Genomic DNA, 25,333 nt, shown 5'->3' on the forward strand with positions numbered 1-25,333 from the left:
GAATAATTCAAACTTAGTGGCAAGACTTTGCATATATTTTAAAAAGCTTTTGTTTTGATGGTGATTACTAATACTAAGTGAAAAACTGAGTTGTGCTAAAGTGGGGGGGGGGGGGGGGGGGAGGGGGAGCTTTAAGGTTTTTGGAATAAATTATCTTTTTTATTTGCTTCAATGTACATTTGTGAAATAGTTTTGGCTTATTTTAAGTGCATATTTTAGTTTCAATCAAATCAGAATTGTTGTCTGAGTAAAACTCATTTAGCTGTAACAAATTAGAGTAATTTGTAAAACTTGTTACTCTGTCTGCCCGTGTGTTCCCTCCCTGACAAGTTGGCTCAAAGTCCAAAAAATGTAGTGTACAATAAAAACATTTGAAATATATTTTTTAAACTTTACTTCATATAACTTGTCACTCTTTGTCACACTTTTTTTCCACATGCAATTTTTAACCACATGGTGTCAGGATTGATCACTCAATGGTGGGGGGCTATATATTTTGCCTTTCAGGAGACCTTAAAATTCTGTTTGAACAATAATCTCCACTCAGCCTCTGACTCCGCCTTCACCCACCTTATTTCAGGATTTGGTTTGGTCCAGGTGCCAGCACTCCTAACTGACGCAGAGCTGGAGCGGTAGGATCGTAGGATGGCACTATTAAGTCAGGGTTTTAAATAACAAAAGAAAAGAGAGACAGGGGTGGAAATTAAACTCATAGCGAATTTCATATGAAATAAACTGACAGACTTTCCTCTTATTCCTTTATTTTTAACAAAGAATAATGTGTTTGTGTTATTTTAGTCAACATGTAAATGGTACTGGCAGATCCAATGTACATATCTATACTAAATCACTTATTTCCCAATCAGCTGCCAATCAGCTGGCAGGCCAAACAGATCAAACCCCTGGCTCAGGCCTAGCTGTCCCACTCTCATCTCTCCATACATACACTCCTGACACTGAACCATCCCCACTGATATCTGAAAAAGTAGGTGGGTTATTTTGTCAAAACAATTTCTGTAGTTCCATGAAGCCCCTTGGGAAATGTACTTATTTTTCTATGCACTATTTATTTAGTAAAATAATACATTATCATTATACCCCACATACACAGAGCATTTTTGGAAAACTGTATTATTTTGGATATATTTTACACACTATATATACTGTGCAGGTGGTGAAAGCTTTCAGTAAGCTAAATGAGATTAAAACCTATTTGAGTTCCGCTAGGTCTCAGGATAGAGTTGTCTATACTTTGAAAAGTGCTATCCTGAGGAATGGTAAATGGACTGCTTCTTATATAGCACTTTTCTACTCTGAGCACTCAAAGCGCTTTACATAACTTGCCTCATTCACCCCAGCACTTTTTCCATGCTCTTTCTACCTAGTAGTTTCTATCAAACATTCACACACATTCATACTCCGATGGATGCATCAGATAGCATTTCCTATAGTATCATAGTATCTTGCCTAAGGATATTTGGCATGCAAACTGGAGTAGATAGGGATCAAACCACCAGCTTTCCAATTAGTAGGTGACCTGCTCTACTACCTGAGCTACAGCCAGGATCATTTAAGTCATATTTGCCAATACGCAAATATTATAAACAAAAATGTTTAAGTAGTACAAATACTTATTTACTTATCTTAACTTTTCTTTAAACCAAAAAAAAAAACATATATATTTTATTTGCAGGCAGTAGGGTGGCACGGTTAGCCCTGTTGCCTCACAGCAAGAAGATTCTGACTTCACCATCTTCAGCTTCATCCCACAATTAATTAATGGGGTTAGATTATTTGGTTGTTCTAAATTGTCCATAGCTGTCTCTATGTGATAGTCCTGCATCAGACTGGTGACCTGTGTACCCCGCCGCTCGCCCTTTGGTAGCCAGGATAAGCTCCAGTGAGCCTGTGAATATATATATATATATATATATATATATATATAGATAGATAGATAGATAGATAGATAATGTAAGAAATTAGTTGCACATACATATCTCGTGAATTTTGCATGAATTAAAAAAAATCTATTTATCTGTACAGAATGTTGATCCATGTCTGCACAGCTGAACAACAACATTTTTAAGATTGGCATGACAATATTAAGTGGTGGAGCCCAGTGTTGTATTTTTTTTCACGGGGACCCAAATTCCTGGTGGCACCTCTGCCTCGGAAAGTTTTATTTGGTCGGTGCTTGTTTATTTCAGTAATATTTTACTAAAATTGTCTATTTTAATTAATCCTCCGCCGTGCTGAGGCTCAGTATCAAGCCTGACCTGCTCACATTCTTCATTTGTCAAAATGATTTTTCCCCGATAGTGAAAGCTTCCTCCTGCTCTTCAAATATCCTGACGCTTTCCACATGTGACAGTGAGGGCTGTGCGAACAAAATCGCACACAGCTGACACAAATCGTTCTTTACTGCGCCTCACATGGTTTGAATGTATGACAATATGCGACGTTATATGACGATTGGTGAGATGTATTTCATATGCCAAACAAAAGTGAATGTGAGCGTGTTTTTGAGAGCAGGCTGTGGGTTTATGGGGCATCAGGCTACACAGATTTAATGAGAATTCATCCTGACAATCTGCTCCAAACCTGTCTTTCACGTGAATAGATTACCATTAGGCATGGAGACGTTTAGAGCTGTCACGTGACAGGGCACTAAACGCCAGTTTTGCATATTTAATAATATGGATAAGAAATAGTTTCAGATAGAAATTGTAGTCGTTATGTTACTCGGGGTGTAGACTCAATTTTGTCAAATTAGCATTTTCATTCAATTTTAGTATTGCAAAATATTTTTGATATTGTTTCTGTTTTTATTTTGCAAGTTGATAACACCAGCTAGGAGTATTTTTATTTATATTATTTTTATATTATATTTATAATATAAATATATTATTATATTTATTGTTGCATGTATGTAGTTACTCGTATTTACTTTGAAAGCTTGATTGTAAGCAAGAGCGAGAGAAAGAGAGATATATGCTTGTGTCAAACTGCACATATTGTAAATGAGTGTCACGATGCCCCGTCTATTATTTGTATTTTGAGTTTAATTCGTTTGTAAACAATTAACGCAAACTAATTCATTTTTTGTGGCCACCACCATATGTGGGGTGTCTGCCGACTGATACAGTTGTCGCATATAAACAACTCAGTTTGGAAAGGATTGTTCTTTCCTTCCATTGTGTGCAGGAGGATCTATCCACAGCAGTGCCAAGAAAATGCTGTGCCCGAGAGCAAGGGTAGGCTTCATATCTCTGCTGTTGCCCTGTATAGAGAGATCACGGCTGAGATATCAAGTTCAGGGGTGCTTGAGAGTTTCAGTGCAGACCTCTTGACTTACAAGAGGTGGAAACTTGTTGAAGGTTTCATCTTTGCGACCATTGTGCTCTTGATTTTGCCCATATTTTACTCTCAGGCAGCAGAGACTGTAGATGTGAAAAACGAGCCACAGGCCTGGACCTCACGGCTTATGGAAATTGCAACAAGTGTAGCTATTATATGGAGAAGCGCGACTCGAACAGCAAGGCTAACTCCACTACGTTTTTAAAGATGTTGAATGACTTTAAAATGAAGGATCAACTGCGGAGCGATACCAGTTCTTTGGATGGTAAGATCGGTGAGTTTCTTTTTTGCTTTCACAACGGGATGGTCGGCTTTCCCATCTCCTGACAGGTTTGGAAGAGTGTAAGCTAATTTTGCAACGCCTTTGTTTCTGGGTCTGTCCAGATCCGAGACTGTGTTTTCAGTTTTATATTTTTATGATATTATTATGGCTACATGTTCCCCACTTGATTTTATGAAACATGTTTTATATGTGTGCTGCTACGACGCATAATTTCTAACATAAAAACTCTTTCAAATTACGTTGTTATATTTCATGCTTCTGGGGCAGTTTTGTGTAGTCTTGTTGTTTATTTTATTTAGTTATGTTTTATGTTGTTGTTTTTAAAATTATGTTTCGGTTTAAAGAGATATGAATAATCCTTGTGTTCATTTATGGCGTAGCCTACAACACTGAAACTCTCCCACTAGTTTTCTCAATAAACCTCTAAGAGAATTCTTTAGTCTTTATAAAAATATAAGTAGTGTTTAATACGAATATACAACCCCAGCAGGTTCTGTCCTCTTTATTCACTCAGGCGATTCTCTTGATTTCCTGAAATGAACCATTCTAGGGAAAACGTATAAATAAACAAGAGAAGAAATTCATTTTTTTCTGTATTCGCAAAAAAAGTGAATTTATTTTTTTGTTACCAGGTTTGCAGATTTTTTCCAGTAGAATGGACATATATTTTTTGTGTGCTTACACGATGACCTCTATATTCCAGCAAGAGCTTTGTGACATGCAGGTTCGTCTGGGTAGCGCTTTATTTGGATGACTTGGACAGTTAACAAATAATTCATATTCCCGAGTTACAGGGCTATGTGCAAATCACAGTCGCAGTTTTGGGAGCATTCTCCCCTTTAACATCAGCTGTAGCCTTCTCGTTCATGCGGCTCATGTCTGTTCTGTTGTCAATCAGGCGCTGACTTTCGACAGCAGGCCGTGTGTGAGGGCTGCGCGCAGATCATTTCAGACCGTTTCCTGATGAGGGTCAATGGCGCGTCCTGGCACCAGAAGTGCCTTCAGTGCGCTGTGTGCCAGCAACCGCTCACCGACACCTGCTACTTCAGAGACACAAAGCCGTACTGCAAGAGCGACTACCAACAGTAAGAACGCTTCTCTGTATCCATGGACTTGGCCTCTGTGGGCCCAGTCAGCCAGTGGCTCAAAGTAAAAGAAAAGAGTATAAACTGGGTTGTTTTTGTTTATTTGAAGGCGCTTTTTATGCAAATTTAACCTTGAGCACGTTTTATAATCTGGCTTTTTTGTTGTTGTTTAGTCCTAGCACATTGGTTAGTGCGTGAAAAGAAGGAAGTGCCTTTCTGTTTATTTTTTACGGGTTACATTTTTCCATATGCACCTTGACTCCTAAAAGATGTCTTATTTATTTGTTTTTGAAAGGCGTTTATTCTTGATTCATAAAATAATAAATATTAAAATTTAACAATTCCATAATTCATTGTAATGCTTCCAGTAATTTTATTTTAAATGGAGCTACTGGCATCGCAGAAATCTCTTTAATACAGTTCTAAGTATTCACTGTGGTGCATTGATGTAAACGTTCTTTTAAGGAGTTAGAAATTAAAGTTTAGTTATTACGTTATTTGGAAGATAGAAAATAGAAGAAGAAACTGATGCGTGTTATCATAGGGGTCTGTAATCTTTGTTATCAAAAGATTCATTATTTAGAAACTTTCATCTTGAAACATCTGTATGGAGCTGCCTTAAAGGAAGATAACACAGTTTAATCAGGTGCCTATAAGGCATCAGTTGACAGATGCAGGCTATGAAACACATTTTAATTGATACCATTTTTTCCTTTGTTTTATTTTTTTTAATACTTTAAGGACAGCATATAGGCTACACATTTGATAAATAATTAATAATTAGTTGCACAACCATTGTTCGTTTTCATAGTGAAAATAATGTATTTTTGTTAAAGCCACTCAAAATGGGTAAAAGAGCTGAATGTTGTTGGAAACCTGTTGGTGGCATGTATCACAAAACTATTTTCAGGATTTTTTTACTGAACATACAAGAGCCAGTAATCGCACTGACTGTAAGAGTTTCAATAGAGCATTATAATAAACCCAAGTGGGGACTGTCCCTTGAGAGGATCGTTGACCCACTATTGATCATGTGCCTCATCACATGCAGATAGGTGTGAAAAGGGGTGTGGGTCATTATCAGCAGAGGTTTCAGGTGAAACCACTGCCTTGCCTCACCCTATCATATGCCCTTGAGATCACCTAACGCAAGATGTGAGTGGACATTAGGGTGGCTGGGAAAAGATCTCAAAATCGCATTGTAGTGACAGACAGTTGTTGTCGTAAGCCCTCTGTTCAAAAATGGGAATTCACACTGGACATAAATGGCTTACTTTACTCCTCTTTCAAACCATTTGTCTTTTCTGTCCAAAATCTGAACATTGGCATCCTTGAAAAATTAAGTTTTATTGTTTAAATGCAGATGGACAGTTGAGTCATGTCCTGTCGAGGTGGCTCTTTTATGCTGTGCCATGTATTTATAGTGTGGCTCATTGGTTTTTGCAATATAGAGGTCTGAGCGCTACTTGCTGCACTTCAACGCAGACACTATGTTGTTTAGCTTGTGTTTGGGAGTTTTGTCCTTGGGATGAACCAGTTTTTGTCTGAGGCTGTCACTGGGTGGGAAGTGCACAGGGATGTCATGCTTTAAGAAAATTCTCCTGAGTTTATCTGCTAAGCAAGGCATGGCAATGTTGTTCTGTTTGGCTTTCTGTTTCTCGCTAGTTGGTGTCTGACCTTCTTTTCTATTCATCTTTGTTGATTTGATGAAAGCCCAATTGGGATAACCACATGTTTTAAGAGCTTTCATTAAATGTGTGTGTTACTCCCACTATTTGTTGTGTTGCTGGAGGGGGAATCCTGCAGCTTGGTGGTCTTGCCTGTTGTATTGAGGCGTCTTCCAGACAGGAGCAGCACACTGATAGCGGGCTGACTTACTGTCACATTATCTCTATATGGGATTTTCTTTGGGCCTGTCTGCTCCTCTTAAAGCACCATTGTCCACTCTGAAGGTCACCATATCATCTGAAGGTCTTCTACAAGATGTGACTACAGCACTATAAACAATCTCTACTGCGATCATCACCGAAACCAAGCAGGTGATCTACAACTCGGCATCAGTGATGACTGAGATACTTGAGTATAAGACAAACGAACACAAGGTAAATGGACTGATAGCGCTTTTCTTCTCTCCTGGAGTACTCCAAGCACTGTATACAACATGCCTCATTCACCCAAGCACTTTCTTCTATACACAAGTGCAGTCTAAGCAGCATTCACGCACATTCATTCATGCTCCGATGGAGCTAACTTGGGGTTAGTATCTTTCCCAAGGATATTTGGCATACAGACTGGGGGAAGCCAAGGATCAAACCACCAACCTTCCAGTCAGTAGCTGATCTGCTCTACCACCTGAGCCACAGCGACAATGTCATGTAAGGAATTGTGTGATGTAATTCAAGTAGGCAAAAACAAGGTGATTGATGATATCCCGAATGGCGTCATTGGCAAGTGCCTGGAAGACAGAAAGAATGTTAGTCAGTGAGTTTGTTATGTATTTCTCCATGTCTTCTTTTTCCAGTTTGGATAAACTATATAAACTGCTAGTGGGCAAAGGTCCACTAGGATAAAGGTTGATAGCAAATTGATACTTGATAGTAAATTCTGTGAGGAGGAAGAGAAAGAGAGACATTGCTTTTTTTAAAATACTTCATCTAAACAAGATACACGGGGTACTCAAGCTAGATCGGGCAAGACACTTCACCCGTTGCCTACTGGTGGTGGTCAGAGGGACCGGTGGCCTCGCCTCTGTCAGTGCGCCCCAGGGTGGCTGTGGCTACAACGTAGCTTGCCATCACCAGTGTGTGAATGTGTGTGTGAATGGGTGAATGACTGGATGTGTAAAGCGCTTTGGGGTCCTTCGGGACTAGTAAAGCGCTATATAAATGCAGGCTATTTACCATTTAGATCAGGTGGAGATGGGGGAGGCTAAGAGGAGAATGATGGATATGTCTGTGAAGGTTCTCAGTCATCCAGGTCATCGTAGTCAAAGGAGCTTGCAAAGAAAAGCGTCTGGACTTCTTTAAGTTGCTTGAAGACGTTTCACCTCTCATCCGAGAAGCTTCTTCAGTTCTAAGGTCAAATGGTGGAGAGTCCCAGATATAAACCTAGTGGGAGTATCCCCCCACAGAGGGACAAAAGGACCCCCTGATGATCCTCTAATCACCTGAGCCAAGGTGTGAAATTGGGTGTGGGACCCAATCAGCCAGAGTTTCGGGTGTGTTCATTGTGAAACCTGGCCCCACCTTGTCATGCGAATTCCTGAGGTCAGATGGCCCAGGATGTGAGTGGGCGTTAAGGCGTCTGGGAAGGGATCTCAAAACTGGATTATAGATGGCAGAGAGTTGGTGTCGTAAAACCCCCGCCTCTGTTCAAAGATGGTCGCTCACAGTGGACATAGATGGCTTCTTTCACTCCTCTTTCAAACCATCTGTCCTCTCTGTCCAAAATGTGAACATTGGCATCCTCGAAAGAGTGTCCTTTATCCTTAAGATGCATCTTAAGGATAAAGGACACTCTTTCGAGGATGCCAATGTTCACATTTTGGACAGAGAGGACAGATGGTTTGAAAGAGGAGTGAAAGAAGCCATCTATGTCCACTGTGAGCGACCATCTTTGAACAGAGGCGGTGGTTTACGACACCAACTCTCTGCCATCTATAATCCAGTTTTGAGATCCCTTCCCAGACGCCTTAACGCCCACTCACATCCTGGGCCATCTGACCTCAGGAATTCGCATGACAAGGTGGGGCCAGGTTTCACAATGAACACACCCGAAACTCTGGCTGATTGGGTCCCACACCCAATTTCACACCTTGGCTCAGGTGATTAGAGGATCATCAGGGGGTCCTTTTGTCCCTCTGTGGGGGGATACTCCCACTAGGTTTATATCTGGGACTCTCCACCATTTGACCTTAGAACTGAAGAAGCTTCTCGGATGAGAGGTGAAACGTCTTCAAGCAACTTAAAGAAGTCCAGACGCTTTTCTTTGCAAGCTCCTTTGACCAGAATGATGGATAGTATTTTTCAAACAGAATTGATGACAGTGAGTGCTCCAACCAGAAATAAATGTTTTTTTTCTCTATTTAGTGTTGAGATTATTCTCTCTTAGCCATGAATGACCGAGGACGAGAGGAGCGAGTGGTGCAACAAATAGATAGAAGCATATTTGTTCTGTGTGGTTGCCTTAGACAGTGGGAGTTGCCAGCTGGGTTTTGTGAGTTATGTTGAGTAGTCTTTTTCCATTGAGAGCAGTGACTTGGAAACACTTATAGGGCGGGGATTCAAGCGAGGATATGATTTTAGTTCATCATTTAAAGTGCATAGGAAAGCTCCATGAGGGGCCTTTTACTCCAATCCCATGTCTTCTGCCAGAATCCAAAGATCAATAGACAAATGGCCTCAGGGGAAAAAGCAGAGGCATTGAGGTTTGAACCCTTGTCAAAAACACTGCAGAACTTAGCAAGAAACTCCTCACAAGAGAGATGAGTTAGTTTTTAATACAGCTTGTGCCCATTTACAGTTTTTCTCTATTGGTTTGGCTCATTTCTTGAAACAGAAATTACATTCTCAAAACTCTAAGATCATTTGGCAAAACACTCTTACAGTTTAGCACAACACTATAGTTCACCTGCAAAAGCTCATATCTCTTCCAAAACTGTCCACTCGGGCTTCAATCTAAATCCTTTTCTCATTTAAACAGTCAGTGTCTCCAAAATGGCAAAGATCCTTCTCAATAGCTTTGGCTCATTTCTCGACACAGATCGGACATTCTTGGTGCTTTTGTCAAAATAAACCTGGATGGTTGATCACAACAACATGGTCCACCTGCAAAAGCTCATATCTCCCCTAAAACAGTTCAGTCATGTGTCAAAACTACATTTCTTTCTAATCTGAATAGTCAGTGCCCCCAAAATGCATCGTCCCTTTGGCATTATGTGAGTACTGCCATACAAAATGTTTAGATGTTTTGTCACTATGGCAGAGGACCAACAATATACAACAGAAAAGAGTAGCCTCCAAGGTTTGACATCACAGATTGCACTCACACTACCAAGGAAATTATAACCATTTGTTATTCACACGCAAAGAAAGTTTTATACATATGTAAAAAGAAAATGTACATTACACTAGTAAATTGTATGAACACAAAATCAAAAAACAAGGACTTATTCAGTGGTCGCTGTACTCATTCTCCCGCTCTTGTCCACTGTCTTCACCCTCCTGATTATTTACACGCTGTTGTCCGTCTGGTCCCCTGCATTGATCTCCTGTAATGTCGTCACACGCTGCGTCCATAGCATGGAGCAGGGACGGCTGATCCTGAGCATGATTCTCATACACTCTCCACCTCCAAGCAGAGAAAAACTCCTCTATCGGATTGAGGAAAGGAGAGTAAGGTGGTAGGAATGACCATGACCATCCTTGGATGCGTTGCAAACCAGCCCCTAATGAGTGGGCTATGGTGGAAATTGACATTGTCCCACACAATTACATGAATGGGTAGGTGAGGCCCTATGAGACCTCTCTCATTTTCAGGGATAAAATCGGTATAAAGGCGATCCAAGAAGACGAGGAGCTTGTGTGTGTTGTATGGGCCAAGACTGGGGATGTGAGTGGCCACACCATTCTCAGAAATGGCAGCACACATAGTTATATTGCCCCCTCGCTGACCTGGGACATCCACTGTGGCCAGGTGGCCAATAACATTACGGCCACGTCTTCGGCCCTTCCATACACTCAAGCATGAATCCATGTTCAGAGATCGGACTGGCTCTGGTCAAGCTCTATATATCTGTGTTTGGCAGCACACAATCATGGAACACACCTGTGTGTCACACTCCCCCTTCGTTAGTCTAGTTTCACCTGACTGTCAATGACTGTCATCAATTTATCAAATATTCAAAGAAATTCATATATGGTATTCGTGGTATTATGTTCTTGACCAATTTTGACAATTGAACAGACAGTTGTGCATGTGAGTACTTATACAATGAAATCATGCTGACATGTTTTGGAGAGAATGATCATTAGACTGAGAATCAACTAATCAGTTTAGATCTACAAGATCTATTCATTTGGAAAATGTGCTAAATGTGGGCTAACTGTATAACTGTAGGCTACTTGTACTTAATCATTTGCAAAGATGCACTGAGACAATTGAGACATGTACTTAGGCATTTGCCACTTGATAAAATGAATGAGAAATGCCATTCTGTTGTGAACATTTGCCAAGAGGTTTGGAGGTTTGTCCATGTTATTTTGAGAATGTAATTTCTGTTTCAAGAAATGAGCCAAATCAATGGAGAAAAACTGTAACAGCCCAGTCAGCGCTGTCACATTAGAAAGAGACAAAAGACAGACATACAACACAAAAAGCAGTGTTTCAGGTAAAGTGTGTTTTAAATATGTACTGATTTGTGTCATGAAATTACCTCTTTGTCTTCTTACTGCTACAGCTGTTTTATTAATGACAAGCCACGCTGTTAAAGCAGAAAAATCTTTGTGTGACAGTGTAACATCAAGATGACCAGACATTTAGATGGGGCTTGTTGGAACTTGTTGAGCCAGACTGGGGACGGCGGTTGCTGCTGGTGTTGGTTCCGGGTTTGCTTTTCCTTACCTTGCAGTGGGGTGTAAGAAATCTCTCCTTCCGCGTACAGTTGTCTACCTCCCCCCCGCATCCCTCTGACAACTGTTACAGCAATGGTGCTGTATGTGTGTGGTTTTCTCTCGCTCCCCTTTCTCTGTTGGATTTGTCCTCCCTCTGACAGCAGGTGTTTCTCCTCATAGTCGTGGGCACAGCGTATAAAGGGGAAAAGGAGGAGAGCAAACAAAGCTGTTGGGCCTTTCAAAGCAGTGTGCACACCGTGTGTGGATTTGAGAGGATGATATCGTGTTACTTCCGTTGGAGATGGTGTCTAAATAGTGTGTTATATCACGGAGTCGGTTGTAGACGTTACAGTTTCATTTCAGATTTTACTTCCCTTTCTCCTCTTCCTTTAGTTTTCCTGGGAAGGGATGTGACTTCAGGTTGGAGATTGTTTTAAGTTCTAGTTACTTTTATATTAATGAAACAAATAATAAATAATAAAGTAATTACAGCACATGACACATGAGCTATAATGACTTTATTTTTTAGGGCTTGGGGGCAGTTGTGTTATCCAGAGGTTGGTGGGTGAGGTTGATGACGTAGTTCCAGTCGCCTCTTCATTGCTATTTTACCTGCACCTTAGACATTGAGGGTTTTCAGGGAGAGGCCAGCAATCATATTCTCATGTTGCATCTGTCCCCTCAATTTTATTACCACTCTAGTTTTCACACAGTCATACTCATTTACACCTCATACACTCACATACAACACATGCACAAAACAGTTGACCTTGAACACTGTCAAGTACGGAAGGGATGAGGCGGGTCTTACACCACTGCTTTTTACACTCTGTCTGGGGTGGGGACATCTACCAGAGTCAGTTTAGGGTTCTGTTCCATTTCTTTTTCTATTCTTCTTCCTTCCATCTTTCACCAACCTGGCCCTAACCCACTGTCAGCTCTGGCATAATACTGAATCAGATAATAATGTGAATAATAAAATGAAATAAAAACAAGTAAAAAGACTAATAGGAGGAGCCTATAGAAAGTCTACAGCGCTTCTCTTCTTTCGCACAAGAAGGCATTCAGACTACGATTCTGCTGGACAGGTTTAAAGAAAAAGGATGACTGGACATTCAAACCTGATAGATAGATAGATAGATAGATAGATAGATAGATAGATAGATAGATAGATGGAATTATAAACATAGAAAACTACCATTAGATTTTTCAACAGTGCAATCACGCAAAGTCCTCTTCAGTTCTTTTTGGCCTTTCAGTGCTAGAGTCAACTCTTTGGTGGAGCTTTAACCCATTGGACCTGTGCCCTATGCTTCCAGCAGCTTAATAAGCATAAAGAGGTACAGGATTAAAGAGGATAAGAGGAGAGGAAAAAGAATGAAGCAGTAAAAACAGACTGTGTGTGTTCCTTCACTATTGTCTTGTTTGTTCTCCCTCTTCATGGAGCTGGGTGACCTAAAAGAGGAGGTTGGGTGGATGAGTGGGTGGTGGCTTTGGGTGGCAGCTTGATGGACTTTTAATTAGCCAGAGTAATCAAAAGATGTCTATGAAGGAGGCAGGGAAAATAAAATCAGTATTCAGAGAATGGATTTGCTGTTTGTTCAGCGAAAGCTCAAAAATTCATAGTAAAGCCTAGAGATTCTCTAGAAACTCACTTCAACATGTTTTTAGCATGGTAATGATCTCAGCTATCAGTAGAGCTATCGGTGAAAAAAGGGAATAGGAGTAGTGGAAAAACCCTTTTGTCATTTCTGTATAATATTAAACAAAAGTAAATGTGTGATTCTCACAATATGGATCTTAAAAATAATTTTTATATTCCATATATGACACAGACTCAAAGTGTTTTGAAATAAAAAAAAATGAACCCTTTCAAAGATGACACATTGCACTGTTTAATACAGCATGGGACTTATTTTTCGAGTGCCTAAACATACTTACTGATTCCTGATGATACTTGGCAAGGCGAAACAGTATATAATGTAAGTTTTTTTTAAATGTAATGAGTATCTTTGGGGTATTTCAGAGGAAAGAATAAATAATATTTCCCCTTCATTCACAATTATTAGGGGTGTAGACTAGTCTAACCAACTCTTCTTACACTGTATTTTCCACACATTTCTTTCCAGGCTTTTATTTTACGTTAGTACACTTTGTTTATAGCATATATGAAAGCCCACAACAACTGAAAAACAAAAGGTTGTGAAAATTACACTTTTAGGTATAAACAAGGATTTAAACTGTTGCAGTCTATGCAAGCTTGAAAAGTTTTGTTTTTTTTAAAGTTGCAGAGAAGCTGTGGTCTCTCACCCCAACCAGTTGCAGCAGATGGCCGCCCCTAACTGAGCCTGGTTCTGCCAGAAGTTTCTTCCTGTTGAAGGGGATTTTTTATTTCCCCACTGTCACAAAGTGCTTGCTCATAGGGGGTCATATGATTGTTGGTGTTTTTTCTCTGTATGTATTATTGTAGGGTCTCCCTTATAATATAAAGCGCCTTGAGGCGACTGTTGTTGTGATTTGGCGCTATATAAATAAAATTGAACTCAATTGAATTTTAATTTCCTTTACTTATGCAAATTTATCTGTTAACAGCATTGCAAACATTCTTGGTGAGTTGTGTAACTGCACACACTATTGATAACTCAGTGAATCAAGGTGTTGTGTTCGTTTTTTTGCTGAGAGTAGTTCAGGAGACAATCTAGCTATTATCAGGCAGTTAAAGATTTGGCTTGCACAGCTGTGGACTTCTCAATGTCAGGCAGTCTGCACGTGGAGAAGTGAAGCACAGTTCATAATTCAAAGCATATATTAGACCAGGGGTGGGCAATCTCAGTCCACGAGGGCTGGTGTCACCTTGCAGGTGAGATCTAAAACCTGCAGGGACACCTGCCTTCGTGGACTGAGATTGCCCACCCCTGTATTAGACACATGACAACCGGAAATAATTTTGATTGGCTATTGATGGGGAGGTGCCATGGTTTAGACTTGATTTGTTCTCCTCGGGGTCCTTCCACATGACAGCAGTCATTAACCTCCAGTCAGGGATCTTGTCCTGTATGAAAAAAACCCTCCCTACCTTACAGGTGTTACCAGGGATGTTTTATTTTCATGCATGAAAATGAGCACCCTGTTATTATACACCCAAGGGCAAGCAGCCCTTCTTGTCTGATAGTGTGTTCTGTAAGCATGTAGCAATTTACCTTCACTCAACTCTTTCTATCCCTCTTAGTTATCCCTTCACACCATGGGGTTAGTGCTTATATCCATTTAATGAGGAGTGTATCAACTTCGGCAGTGCGTGGTCTGAGGTGTTGTTGCAGGGGAGATGGATGCAATTGCATGGCATCTGCAATCACGCCTCTGCCGGCATAAAAAGCTGTGCTGTCTGTTATGTTGTTGTTGTTGATATGTGTCGGGCTGTGAGAGGCGGAGCTGCAGCCGACTGTTGTTGTACAGCGACCAGGAGAATAAAAGTGTTAAATAAAGAAATGCTGAAAACCATGAACTCGTCATCGGGCCTGTCGTGGTTCTGTTACACAACTCTATTATGAGCATATCATTGCAATTACAGTGATTTGAACCAGATTGTGGTGTATTTTTATTTGTTAATTTTACTAGGCAATGTCTTATACTTTATATACTCTGTCCATCTTTTTTTTATTTTTAAAGAGCCTTGAGGGACAAATGTTCTTCTCACTTTCTGAATTGACAGATGGTAAGACAAAGGTTGAAAGAGAAGATCAATGAGATATGGGGAATGGGAGAAGAAACTATTGAACAGAGAAGGATAGTGTCATTAGAAAGGAACAGTGCAGCTGTCCAAACTCTTGTGTACCTGCCTAATGCTACCTCTTTCCTCCTCTCCCACTCTTCAACTCTTTTCCAAGATTTAGTTCTTGCATGCCCCCCCCCACACACACACACACACACACAGACACACACACACAGACACGGGTGAATGAGGCAAGTTGTATAAGAACCAGTCCAGAAGCTCATGTGCTGTTACCACAAAGATACCAATGGTAACTAGAACAGACTAGCCCTTTATTGTCATTGTACAAAAACCGTCTCTCAGAGCAGTGATACCAGATCCAGCAGCAACTTGTATAGCACACTAGTCTCCTCTGGTCTAATCAGTTTTCCATTAGACCAGAGGCTCATAGAGAAACAACCAAAAGAAAAAAAAACTACTGGCCTCTAAGATTGGCAAGCTCCAGTTATTGTTGGACAGGACATGAACACACCCATGAAATTTAGACATGGTTGTGATTCAGTGGAATCAAAGGTAAGCAACGCTTCCTGTGACAAAAGTTAGCTGTGGCTAAAAGTAACAGAAAAGTAACACCAAAACTAGATTCAGTTTTTTTAACCTAGGTGTTACTTTGGTACCTTAATTAAAGTAACAATTTATGGAAAATTATCCACCAAACTTAGTGTTTTGTGATTTAAAAGCCACAGAGATCCTGTAAATTGATAAATAACTTTACACTTCAGTGGTAATGGGATGGTGAGAAAACTGTAGAAAGAAGACATTTTAAAGAGAAGCCTCTTGTGTTTAAATACTGTTGAAAACTGTTGTTTGAGTACGTCAGTTTGTAAACCCATTCAAATGAAAATAATCGGTGAAATTGGCAGGTTTTTCAGCGTGACAAATAATTTTTCACCCAAATTTCAATTTGAGCAGCAAAATGTGTTGAATTATGGTCAGAAGGCAAAACAACTTTTATTAGATTTAGCTTGGTAGCTTTTGTGTTATGTGACTGATAGGTGGATTAACAGCAGCAATCTCATTGCTCCTCCTCTGCACTCTGTTGGAGGAGAAACATAACTGCTAAATGATTCAATTGCAAGGAAAAATATGTCAAACACAATTTTCCCTAAAAATGCTGCATCAATAACACTGTTCTTCCTTCCCCTTGTGCTCAGGTTGTTTGCTGTGGAGTGTAGCAACTGTCTTGGAAAGATAGCGCCCACAGAGTTTGTTATGCGAGCTCTGGACAGTGTTTACCATCTCAGCTGCTTCTGCTGCTGTGTCTGCCAGCGCCAGCTGTGTAAAGGAGATGAGTTTGTACTGAAAGAAGGTCAGCTGCTGTGCAAGACTGACTATGAGAGAGAGAGGGCCCTGCTCAGTACACTCAGTCCAGACATCACAGACTCAGGTACTATTTTATAACAGATTATTAAAGAAAAGAACTGAATCAAAAGGAACGTACCTAATTGATGACTTTATCTAGAAATGGAAAATTCCCATGCAATGCAAAAAACTGAACTCAAGTCAAATCTGCAGCAACAATTAAACAAAGGGATTAATGGAATTATTTGTGTCTGGTGACAGATAAGAGTGAGGATGAGGATGAGGATGTGAAATCAGAAAAAACCCTATCAATCAGGAAATGCAGCAGTGACAGCAAAGGACCCCTAAGGCCCAAACGCCCACGCACCATCCTGACCACCCCGCAGCAGAGAGCCTTTAAGGCCTCTTTTGAGGTTTCTTCCAAACCCTGCAGAAAGGTGAGTAGAGGTATAGAGTATATTATAATTGTATACTGGTATATTTGAGTGAAAAAGTACGTATCAAGTACTACAATTACATTGCATTTCATTTCTTACATTACATTTGAATTCAGTATCATTTCGTTTATATAGCATCAATGCTTAACAGCAGTCACCTCAAGTCTATTTCTTAGTCATAGTAGAAAAACAGTATTATGTTCTTAATAAAAGTAGTAGTTTGAATATGAAGGAAAAGGCCCCAAGACAACCAGCCAAGCAAATATTTAAAATTATTTTAACACTGAAATTTAAAAATTAGTTCCTCTAGCTTTAACAACCCAAATTTAAAATGAGGAGTTGAATGAATTAACAGTTGAGACTTCATTAAACTTATTAACACATATATGCAAAGAAAATTAATATGTTTAAGCACAAAACCTTACTTATGTTGCCATGAAAATTATCTTATTTCCAAGCAACATTTTGTCATTTTCTTTTAATTTTTTTTTAAAAATTAGGGTTTTGTCAATCCTGCATCGACACTTGAGGGTTGAGACCCTGTAGAGCCTACATTGTAATAGATTATGTTGTTGTATATATGTGTGTGTTGTATTTATACTTCTGAGCTGGTGTGTCTACAGTTGTCCTCTATCAAGGGTCACACTGAGGGTAGTAGAATTTAAAGCTAATAAAAACTAGCAAATGCCTGCACTGCCAGAAAACTGGTTAATGCATTACACAGTTACAGGCCAGAAGAGTTTGTTTAATGGAAGCATGTTGGGTTTTTTTATGTATTTGTTATAATAAAAAAGTAAGAATACTAATAGTGTTAATTATTTTATTAATATAATTTTTTATTAATAATAATAAAATAATAACAATGACAACAACAACAACAACAACAACAACAACAACAACAACAACAACAATAATAATAAAATGTAATTGTGCTGTGATTTACAGGTAAGAGAGACCCTGGCTGCAGAGACTGGACTTAGTGTTCGTGTGGTCCAAGTCTGGTTCCAGAACCAGAGAGCAAAGGTAAGGAACACATCCCCAAAGCTATAAGCATTTATACATTTATAACCTAGTTTCATAATTTTATGGTTGTAACTTCTAAGCATTCACATTGTTGGACTACAGTTACAATTTTTAAATTGCTTCTTCTAAGCAAAGATAGTTAAAATGAGCCTTTAGGTGTTTCACAGAAGTCTTAGTCACTGATGGCCCCTCACATTGCATCCTCTGAAAATGGGCCCTTACTGTTTATTCCCAAAAGTCCTTAGTTATGTAATCAGTTTTTCATCAGTCAAGCTTCAGTGTACTGAGAGTTTCTAATCTAATTTGTCTGGCTTGGTGGCATTTGAGAGAATAAACTCATCATAGTCTCACTAGCCACAGGGATTTTACTATTGTCCATCATCGGTCTGATGCAATACTTGCTCAAGTCTAAAATATATCATAATCATGCCGTTTAATTTAACAGCCATTCATTGCTCTTGCATGTCTACTAATTTCTTCTTTGTAAATTAAAAAAAACAACATAGTGTTTTAAAAATTCTAGCATGATGAATAGTCTGTCATCTGGTTCCCAATAACCTAGAAGCTTTTAAAATTTTCAAAGCTTTCTTCTGTAGCATATGAATTAGTGTGCATCTTCTCCTTGTGCCCTTGTGGGTTCTCTCGAGGTACTCCGGCTTTCCACAGACATGCATGTTAGGTTCCCTCCTTCCACAAGACATCGATGCACACATAGACACAGTGGCTTACTGCTCTCCACATTCGGTGCTTGCTTTTCTAGATTTTCTACATGTATATGTGTGGATGTATGTGTTTTTTACTACTGTATGGTGAGTAGTATCTACTCAGGACCTTCTGAGTTTGGGATTACACTGTGCAAGGAACACTATGTCAGACTATCACCACTTCCACAGGATTCCGGAGAACATAATAAGAACTCCAGGCCTGCAGCAAGCCCAAAAGGAAGTGTAAACAAAGGAGGCAAAAGCGAGGCTGCAGGGTGGGCCCAGTAGCATGGTTAAAGAAAAAAACATTTAAGCCACTGCTCCCGAGTATTTGCTTCACCAACATTGGGGGTTTATGCATCTAGATCAATGACAGCTGGTCTAAAGAGACAAAAGACTGTAGACAGCCACTGTTCTGATTTGGAATATCTGACTGTTAAATGCAGACCTATCTACATACCTTATGAGTTTACTGTCATCATGGTAATGGCCGTGTATGTACCACCCGATGCTAATGCTAACTCAACCATGGATGAGCTGTAAGCAGTCAACAGAAATCCTGGCCAGATTTCCTCAGGTTTGAACAGTATTTGATTGTGCAACAAGGTGGAAAAATACACTGGATAAAGCCTACAGCAACAAAGGCTCATACATCACGGTACTTTTTGTTGATTACAGCTCCGCCTTCAATACTGTCACTGTCACTCACTTTGTGTGTGGAAGTGGAGAGGGTGAGCAGCTTTAGATACCTGGGCGTCTACATCACTGAGGACCTCACCTGGACACTGAACACCACAAAGCTGGTCAAGAAGGCTCAGCAGTGGCTGTATTTCCTGAGGAGGCTGAGGAAATTTGGTATGTTGGCCAAGATCCTTGGCAGGTTCTACAGCTGCATTGTGGAGAGCACCCTGACCAGCTGCATCACTGCATGGTACGGCAGCACTACTGCTATGGACCTGCAGAGAGTGATAGCAGCTGCAGAGAAGATCACCAGGATTCCGCTGCCCTTTCTGCAGAGCATCTACCATCGTAGAGTCCAGAAGAGAGCTGCCTCCATCCTCAAAGACCCCACACACCCCCAACACGGACTGTTCACACTTCTGCCCTCGGGACAAAGGTTTAGAAGTGTGAACTCTAGAAGATCCCAGCTCAACAACTCCTTCTTCCCCACTGCTATTAGACTCTTGAACAGCTGACCTATTTTAACTAGTAATAATAATTTTTGCACATCAGGTCATCTCATGAGCTCATAGCTCTTTTGCACACAAATCTATTTAACACTTCAATTTTTTGCCGTCTCCACTTATTTATTCCTATTTGTATTTAATCTATTTGTACATATTAACCGATACATTGGTACAATATTGTGTAAAAGTCTTAAACTACCTCTGATTTCTTTACATTTTGCTAGAAAATGATAAATAGGAGCCGTGATTTATTGAAACATGTGCATACATGAAAATAAAGCTTCAAAACAGAAATCAAGCTCCTATGTGGCCCTGCTTCACATGACACAGTCCTCTTTACTGTATGCTGTAATGCTGCCCCACACTCATACCCGGGCAACTGCTCAATCCATTTGGCAATACAATACAATACAAACCTTTTCCTGAAAACACTTGTGATAAGTGGGAACTAATTATTTGTTCCAGTTATGAGCTGCAAGTAACAAAGTACCTAAAGTGCTAACTATGTCCAAAAAATATCTTTGAAAGACCTTAAGAACATTGCTTAGAAAAATTACTGGTCCTTAAAACCACAATATAAAGAAACAGCACAAGACTTTGCACAGTATTGCATGTGTGTTTTTGGTTGTGTGTGTGTGTGTGTCTGCTTGTTTGCCTGTCAGTCATGTATCAAACTGTTTACTATTTATTTATTTGCAGATGAAGAAGTTAGCCCGCAGACAACAGCAACAGCAGGAGCAACACAACAGCCAAAGGCTAGGCCAAGGTAAGGATTTATCTTTGTTTGCATTTCCAGTTCCTTTTTTTTGCTACTTTTCTCTAATGTAGCAAAATGAAACGCACCACCACTGACGTCCTTCTGCGTCAGTGGGGCAGAAGGACATTAGAAATGTAACTGTTATTACAATCTGTCCTTTAGAATTCTAATAACAGCGATTCCAGAAAGCTAGGTGATTTATCAATAATTTGGAGAGACAGCTTGAAATATTTAATTTTTTTATTGGAACAATAAAAAGAGTAAAGTCACTCAGCAAACACTCCCAGTTTTGTAGTTTTTAGCACGCCCCATATTGTGAAACCAGAATTTCATCTCTGCTGGTAAATATGGATTTTTCAACAGCAGAGCTATAAAGCGGGAGCTGAGATTCTCTCTGCAATATAGTTCCACATGGCTAGTGGGCTTATTGCCACTGTGGTCTCACAGTGGATATGAACAGACAGTTTAGATAAGTGTCTCACTGGTTTGGCAAGCACTGCTTCTGTCTGTTCAGGGACTTCCAGCATGTCAATATTGGCATGGCAACAGGGTTTATTAGAGTCGAAGCCGCTGCTGTTAACCAAACGAACTAAGCAACCCAGCAGCAAGCAGCCGGTTGTTTGAAGGTGAGATTAGCAAATGAAATGTTAGGTGAGACATCTTTAAGATCAAACAGCCAATGATAATGATGATTTATTTGTTTCTATGTAAGACACGTTGTTGTACAAGAACATTTTAACATTGGTGTGCTGCTTAAGTCCTGCAGGAGAATAGGTCAATAAAATAGAAAAGGAAAATGAATGAAACAGACAATACTGTCATTGTGTTGTATAATATCGGGATAAAATGTCAGATCTAAACTGACAATTTTATTTTTGTATTTACCTCTATACGATTTACAATATTTACATGTCTTTTCGATATGTCTGGCACTTCTATATTCAGCATCCTTTGCACAATATATCCACTATCCTTTTCACAAACCCAAACCATCTCAGCTGTGCCTCTTTCTCTCCAGACTGCTCAACCTGAGCTGACACAGTGATATACTAATTTCTGAAGATAAATACAAGTCTAAATAAGTAGTCAAAGAACAGCAAAAAAAATTTGGTGTTAACTGAGGTAGTAGTAGTAACTAAGGAGGTAGGAGGTGAATATAACCAACTGGTAACTTAAAGAAATAAAATGGACATTTACAAGATAAAGGTTTGATAAGATGTTCAGTTAATCTCTTACTTCTGGTTTCTTTTGTCTGTCTTTCTAAATAAGTTAAATAATTCCCTGCACTTTTTCCAACCTATATTTTACATAGAACATTGATAATAACAGAACTTTGTTAGCAGCGGCTCAGGTTATGTATAATTTGTAATAAAAGATCATTAAACTCTCTCTACACGGTCCTTTTTTAAACTTGTTTATATCTTCTTCTTCTCTGATTTTGACAGGTATTGACTTCATCCATGACATTGACAGTGAGACCTCTCTGACAAGTCTAAATGATTGCTTCATGGCCACTCCAGATGAAGCCTCTTTACATGAAAGGGTGGGGAACACCATTGACTGTCTTTACTCCATGCAAAGCTCATACTTCTTAAGACACATCATCAGTTTCAGTCCTTCTCAGCCCCACCATACCTCCTACCAGGCTGTGGACGGTGAGCCCACAATAGTGCAGACAAAAGGCACAGAGTCTACTTGGCCATAAGACACAAAACAGCAAGCAACTAAATATGACCAAGGCCAACCAAATACACCAGACTAACCTCTATCCAAGGAAAGGCACACCTAAAGCAGATACTGGACTCCTTTGTTTCACAAAAGTTGTTTTGTTGCAGTGGGATTGCCTTTTAAGCTATTTTCCTTTTGGTGGACAGGCGGTTAATTAGGATAAGAACTTGTTGAGCCCTGTTTCACAGCAAAATGTAATAGTATTGAAAGTGTTAGTTCATAGCCGTGTATGTGTAATTTTACTAGCTGGCTGAAATGAGATGACTGGCTGAGAATGACTAGTTTACTGGTGGGTCAGTGATGGTCCAGGAAGGCATATTCATGTTATCACACCTCTATTGGCTAAGCAATGCCACTATTAGTTATCAGGATGAAATCCTAAGACCCACTGTCAGCCCCTACATTAGTACAATGGGTCCTGGGTTCCTCCTGGTGTGTGACAATGCTCGGCCTCATGTGGCAAGAGTATGCAGGCAGTTCCTGGAGGATGAAGGAATTGTTATGGTGGTCCCAACACTCACCTTTTTAAATCCATCCTCTTGGATATTATGTTTCTATCCATCTAACACTGACAGGTTGCACCTCAGACTGTCCATGAACTCAGTGATGTGCTGTTTCAGAGCTGGGAGGAGATCCCACTGGGCATGATTTATCATCTCATTACTTACTGTAAAAGCATGCCCTGATTTTGTCATGGCATACAAACTAATGAGTATCATTCTCAGTTATCGCAATGGAATTTCAACAAAATGGACTAGCCTGCCATCATTTGTTAACTACAATTTTCACAGTGATTTTGACTTCAGCCCTCTGTAGCTTGATAGTCCATATTACTATGGATACCCAACATGATTTTTTCCCCATTGAGGTAAAATATATTTTCAGCACGTTCCTTTATTATTTTTTTAAGCAGTGTATATTTATTGGACAAGAATAATAATGCTCTGTACTAATATTGTAAACATTTTGCAGTTTGTCTGTTCTGAACTAGTTCAACTTAAAGATTTATTGAAGTACTTCAAACAGTGTCTCAGAAGCACAGAGCTTTGTGTTTCTCTATGTGCTGCTCAGTAAAGATACCCGAATAATACTGTAAGTTGTTCTAAAGGAGAAGTTAAGCAAATATCATATTTTTGTTATGTGAAGTATTATATGAGCCAGCTGATTGATACCCATTGTTGAAGGTATATAGTATTCCATCTATATATACTATTCTTGAAGAACATGCATTTTTGCATGTTAGAATGGACTAAGTTATTTATTTCTCACCAGTATGCACATACAATAAATAAAGAAGGTTCTATTTAAAAAATACAATATCATCCTGTTTTAATCTATTTATCATACTATATACATTGTTCATATTCTGTGTTTAGTGTGACTTTGCTATTTATTTTTTTCCAGTGGGGTCAGCTAGAAATGATCAGGGATGCATTTTAAATTTGCTGCTTTACTAAGTGTTGGTACTTAAAATAAAAAATTAATATCCTTGAATTCTTATCTACTTATGTTTTTATTCCTTGAGAAACAACTAATGCCCTTTTTATTTAAACACATTTTAAGCTATATTGTCAAAGTCATAAAAGTAGTGTAAAAGCACTCTGAGTGCTCAGCAAGGCTAGAGGTGCAGAAAAATAGTTAAATATCCTTAGGAAGGTTGCTAACTGAGATAAGTGACTTGGAATTATCTGCATGGTAGCCATAATGACAGCTGGTTACGTTTTTTTTAATAATATTTTAAAAAAATAAATCCTTAAGTACTTCGTTTGTAACCTCCTTTAGTATAGGATACACTGATCCATTTGCTTCCACTTGTCCTTTTCAGGGGCGCAGGGGGCGCTGGAGCCTATCCCAGCTGTCATAGGGCGAGAGGTGGGGTATACCCTGGACAGGTCGCCAGTCTGTCGCAGGGCTAACACACAGAGACGGACCAGCATTCACACTCACTCCCGCATTCATACCTATGGGCAATTTAGATTGATCAATTAACCTATCCCCACCAACTGCATGTCTTTGGACTGTGGGAGGAAGCCGGAGTACCCAGGGAGAACCAACGCAAAGACAGGGAGAACATGCAAACTCCACACAGAGGGACCCTGGTCTGATGGTCAAATTAAACTCAGGACCTCCTTGCTGTGAGGCAACAGTGCTAACCACCGTGCTGCCCTCCAGAGGTTCAGACAATTAGGGAGGTGATGCTAAATGGATAGAACATTGAGTTCAGCCTCTGACATTGAAAGGTCGAAGGCAGGAGAATAAACCAGCTGTTCTCCACAGAACCAGCCAAGGTGTACTCTCAGTGGCAGGGGAACAATATTAGAACAGCACCACCAAAGCTGGAGACGGAGCAATACTGGAAGAGCATATGGGAGAAGGATGCAACCCATAACGGCAATGCTCAGCAGCTAATGGATCTGAGGGCAGACCACAGCAACCTCCCCGAACAGGGTCCAGTAACCATCACAGTGGCAGACATCCAAGAAAGGGTCTCCAGTATGAAGAGTTGGACAGCACCAGGCCCCGACATGGTTCACGCCTACTGGCTGAAGAAGCTGACTGCACTCCACGAGCACCTGGCAGCACAAATGAACCAGCTGCTAGTTGACGAGAGACACCCAGAATGGCTAACCGAACGCTGCACAGTCCTGATCCTCAAGGACCCCCAGAAGGGAAGGGAAATGTAGTCGGATGATAACAAAGAGAAGGAAGGTAGTCAGAACTGAAGGGATCAAACTACCAGAAGGTAGTTGTAGACATAGAGGACAGCTATAAGTACCTTGGGATCCCACAGGTATATGGGAACCATGAAGAGGCTGCTAGAAAAGCTGCAACCACCAAGTACCTCCAGAGGGTCAAGCAAGTACTGAGAAGTCAGCTGAACGGTAAGAACAAGATCCGGGCTATCAACACCTACGCCCTGCCCGTGATCAGGTACCCTGCTGGGATAATAAGTTGGCCAAAGGAGGAGATAGAAGCCACTGACATCAAGACCAGGAAGCTCCTGACCATGTATGGAGGGTTTCGCTCCAAATCCAGCACCCTGAGGCTGTATGCTAAGTGGAAGGAAGGAGGCCGGGGACTGGTGAG

At 40.1% G+C, this 25,333-nt stretch overlaps 1 protein-coding gene across 1 annotated transcript; it reads left to right on the top strand.

Moving 5' to 3' along the window:
* Window positions 1-2,915: 2,915 nt before the first annotated feature.
* LOC120744372 (LIM/homeobox protein LMX-1.2-like) lies at window positions 2,916-23,703 on the top strand. The gene is made up of 7 exons (XM_040048716.1): window positions 2,916-3,631; window positions 4,539-4,725; window positions 16,263-16,495; window positions 16,672-16,847; window positions 17,793-17,870; window positions 20,461-20,527; window positions 21,964-23,703. The coding sequence occupies exons 1-7, from the start codon at window positions 3,514-3,516 to the stop codon at window positions 22,221-22,223; spliced, it is 1,119 nt and encodes a 372-aa protein (XP_039904650.1). The 5' UTR covers window positions 2,916-3,513; the 3' UTR covers window positions 22,224-23,703.
* Window positions 23,704-25,333: the final 1,630 nt, after the last annotated feature.

The sequence above is a fragment of the Simochromis diagramma genome, unplaced genomic scaffold, assembly GCF_900408965.1.
Source record: "Simochromis diagramma unplaced genomic scaffold, fSimDia1.1 OVJJ01000683.1, whole genome shotgun sequence".
Taxonomy (NCBI): domain Eukaryota; kingdom Metazoa; phylum Chordata; class Actinopteri; order Cichliformes; family Cichlidae; genus Simochromis; species Simochromis diagramma.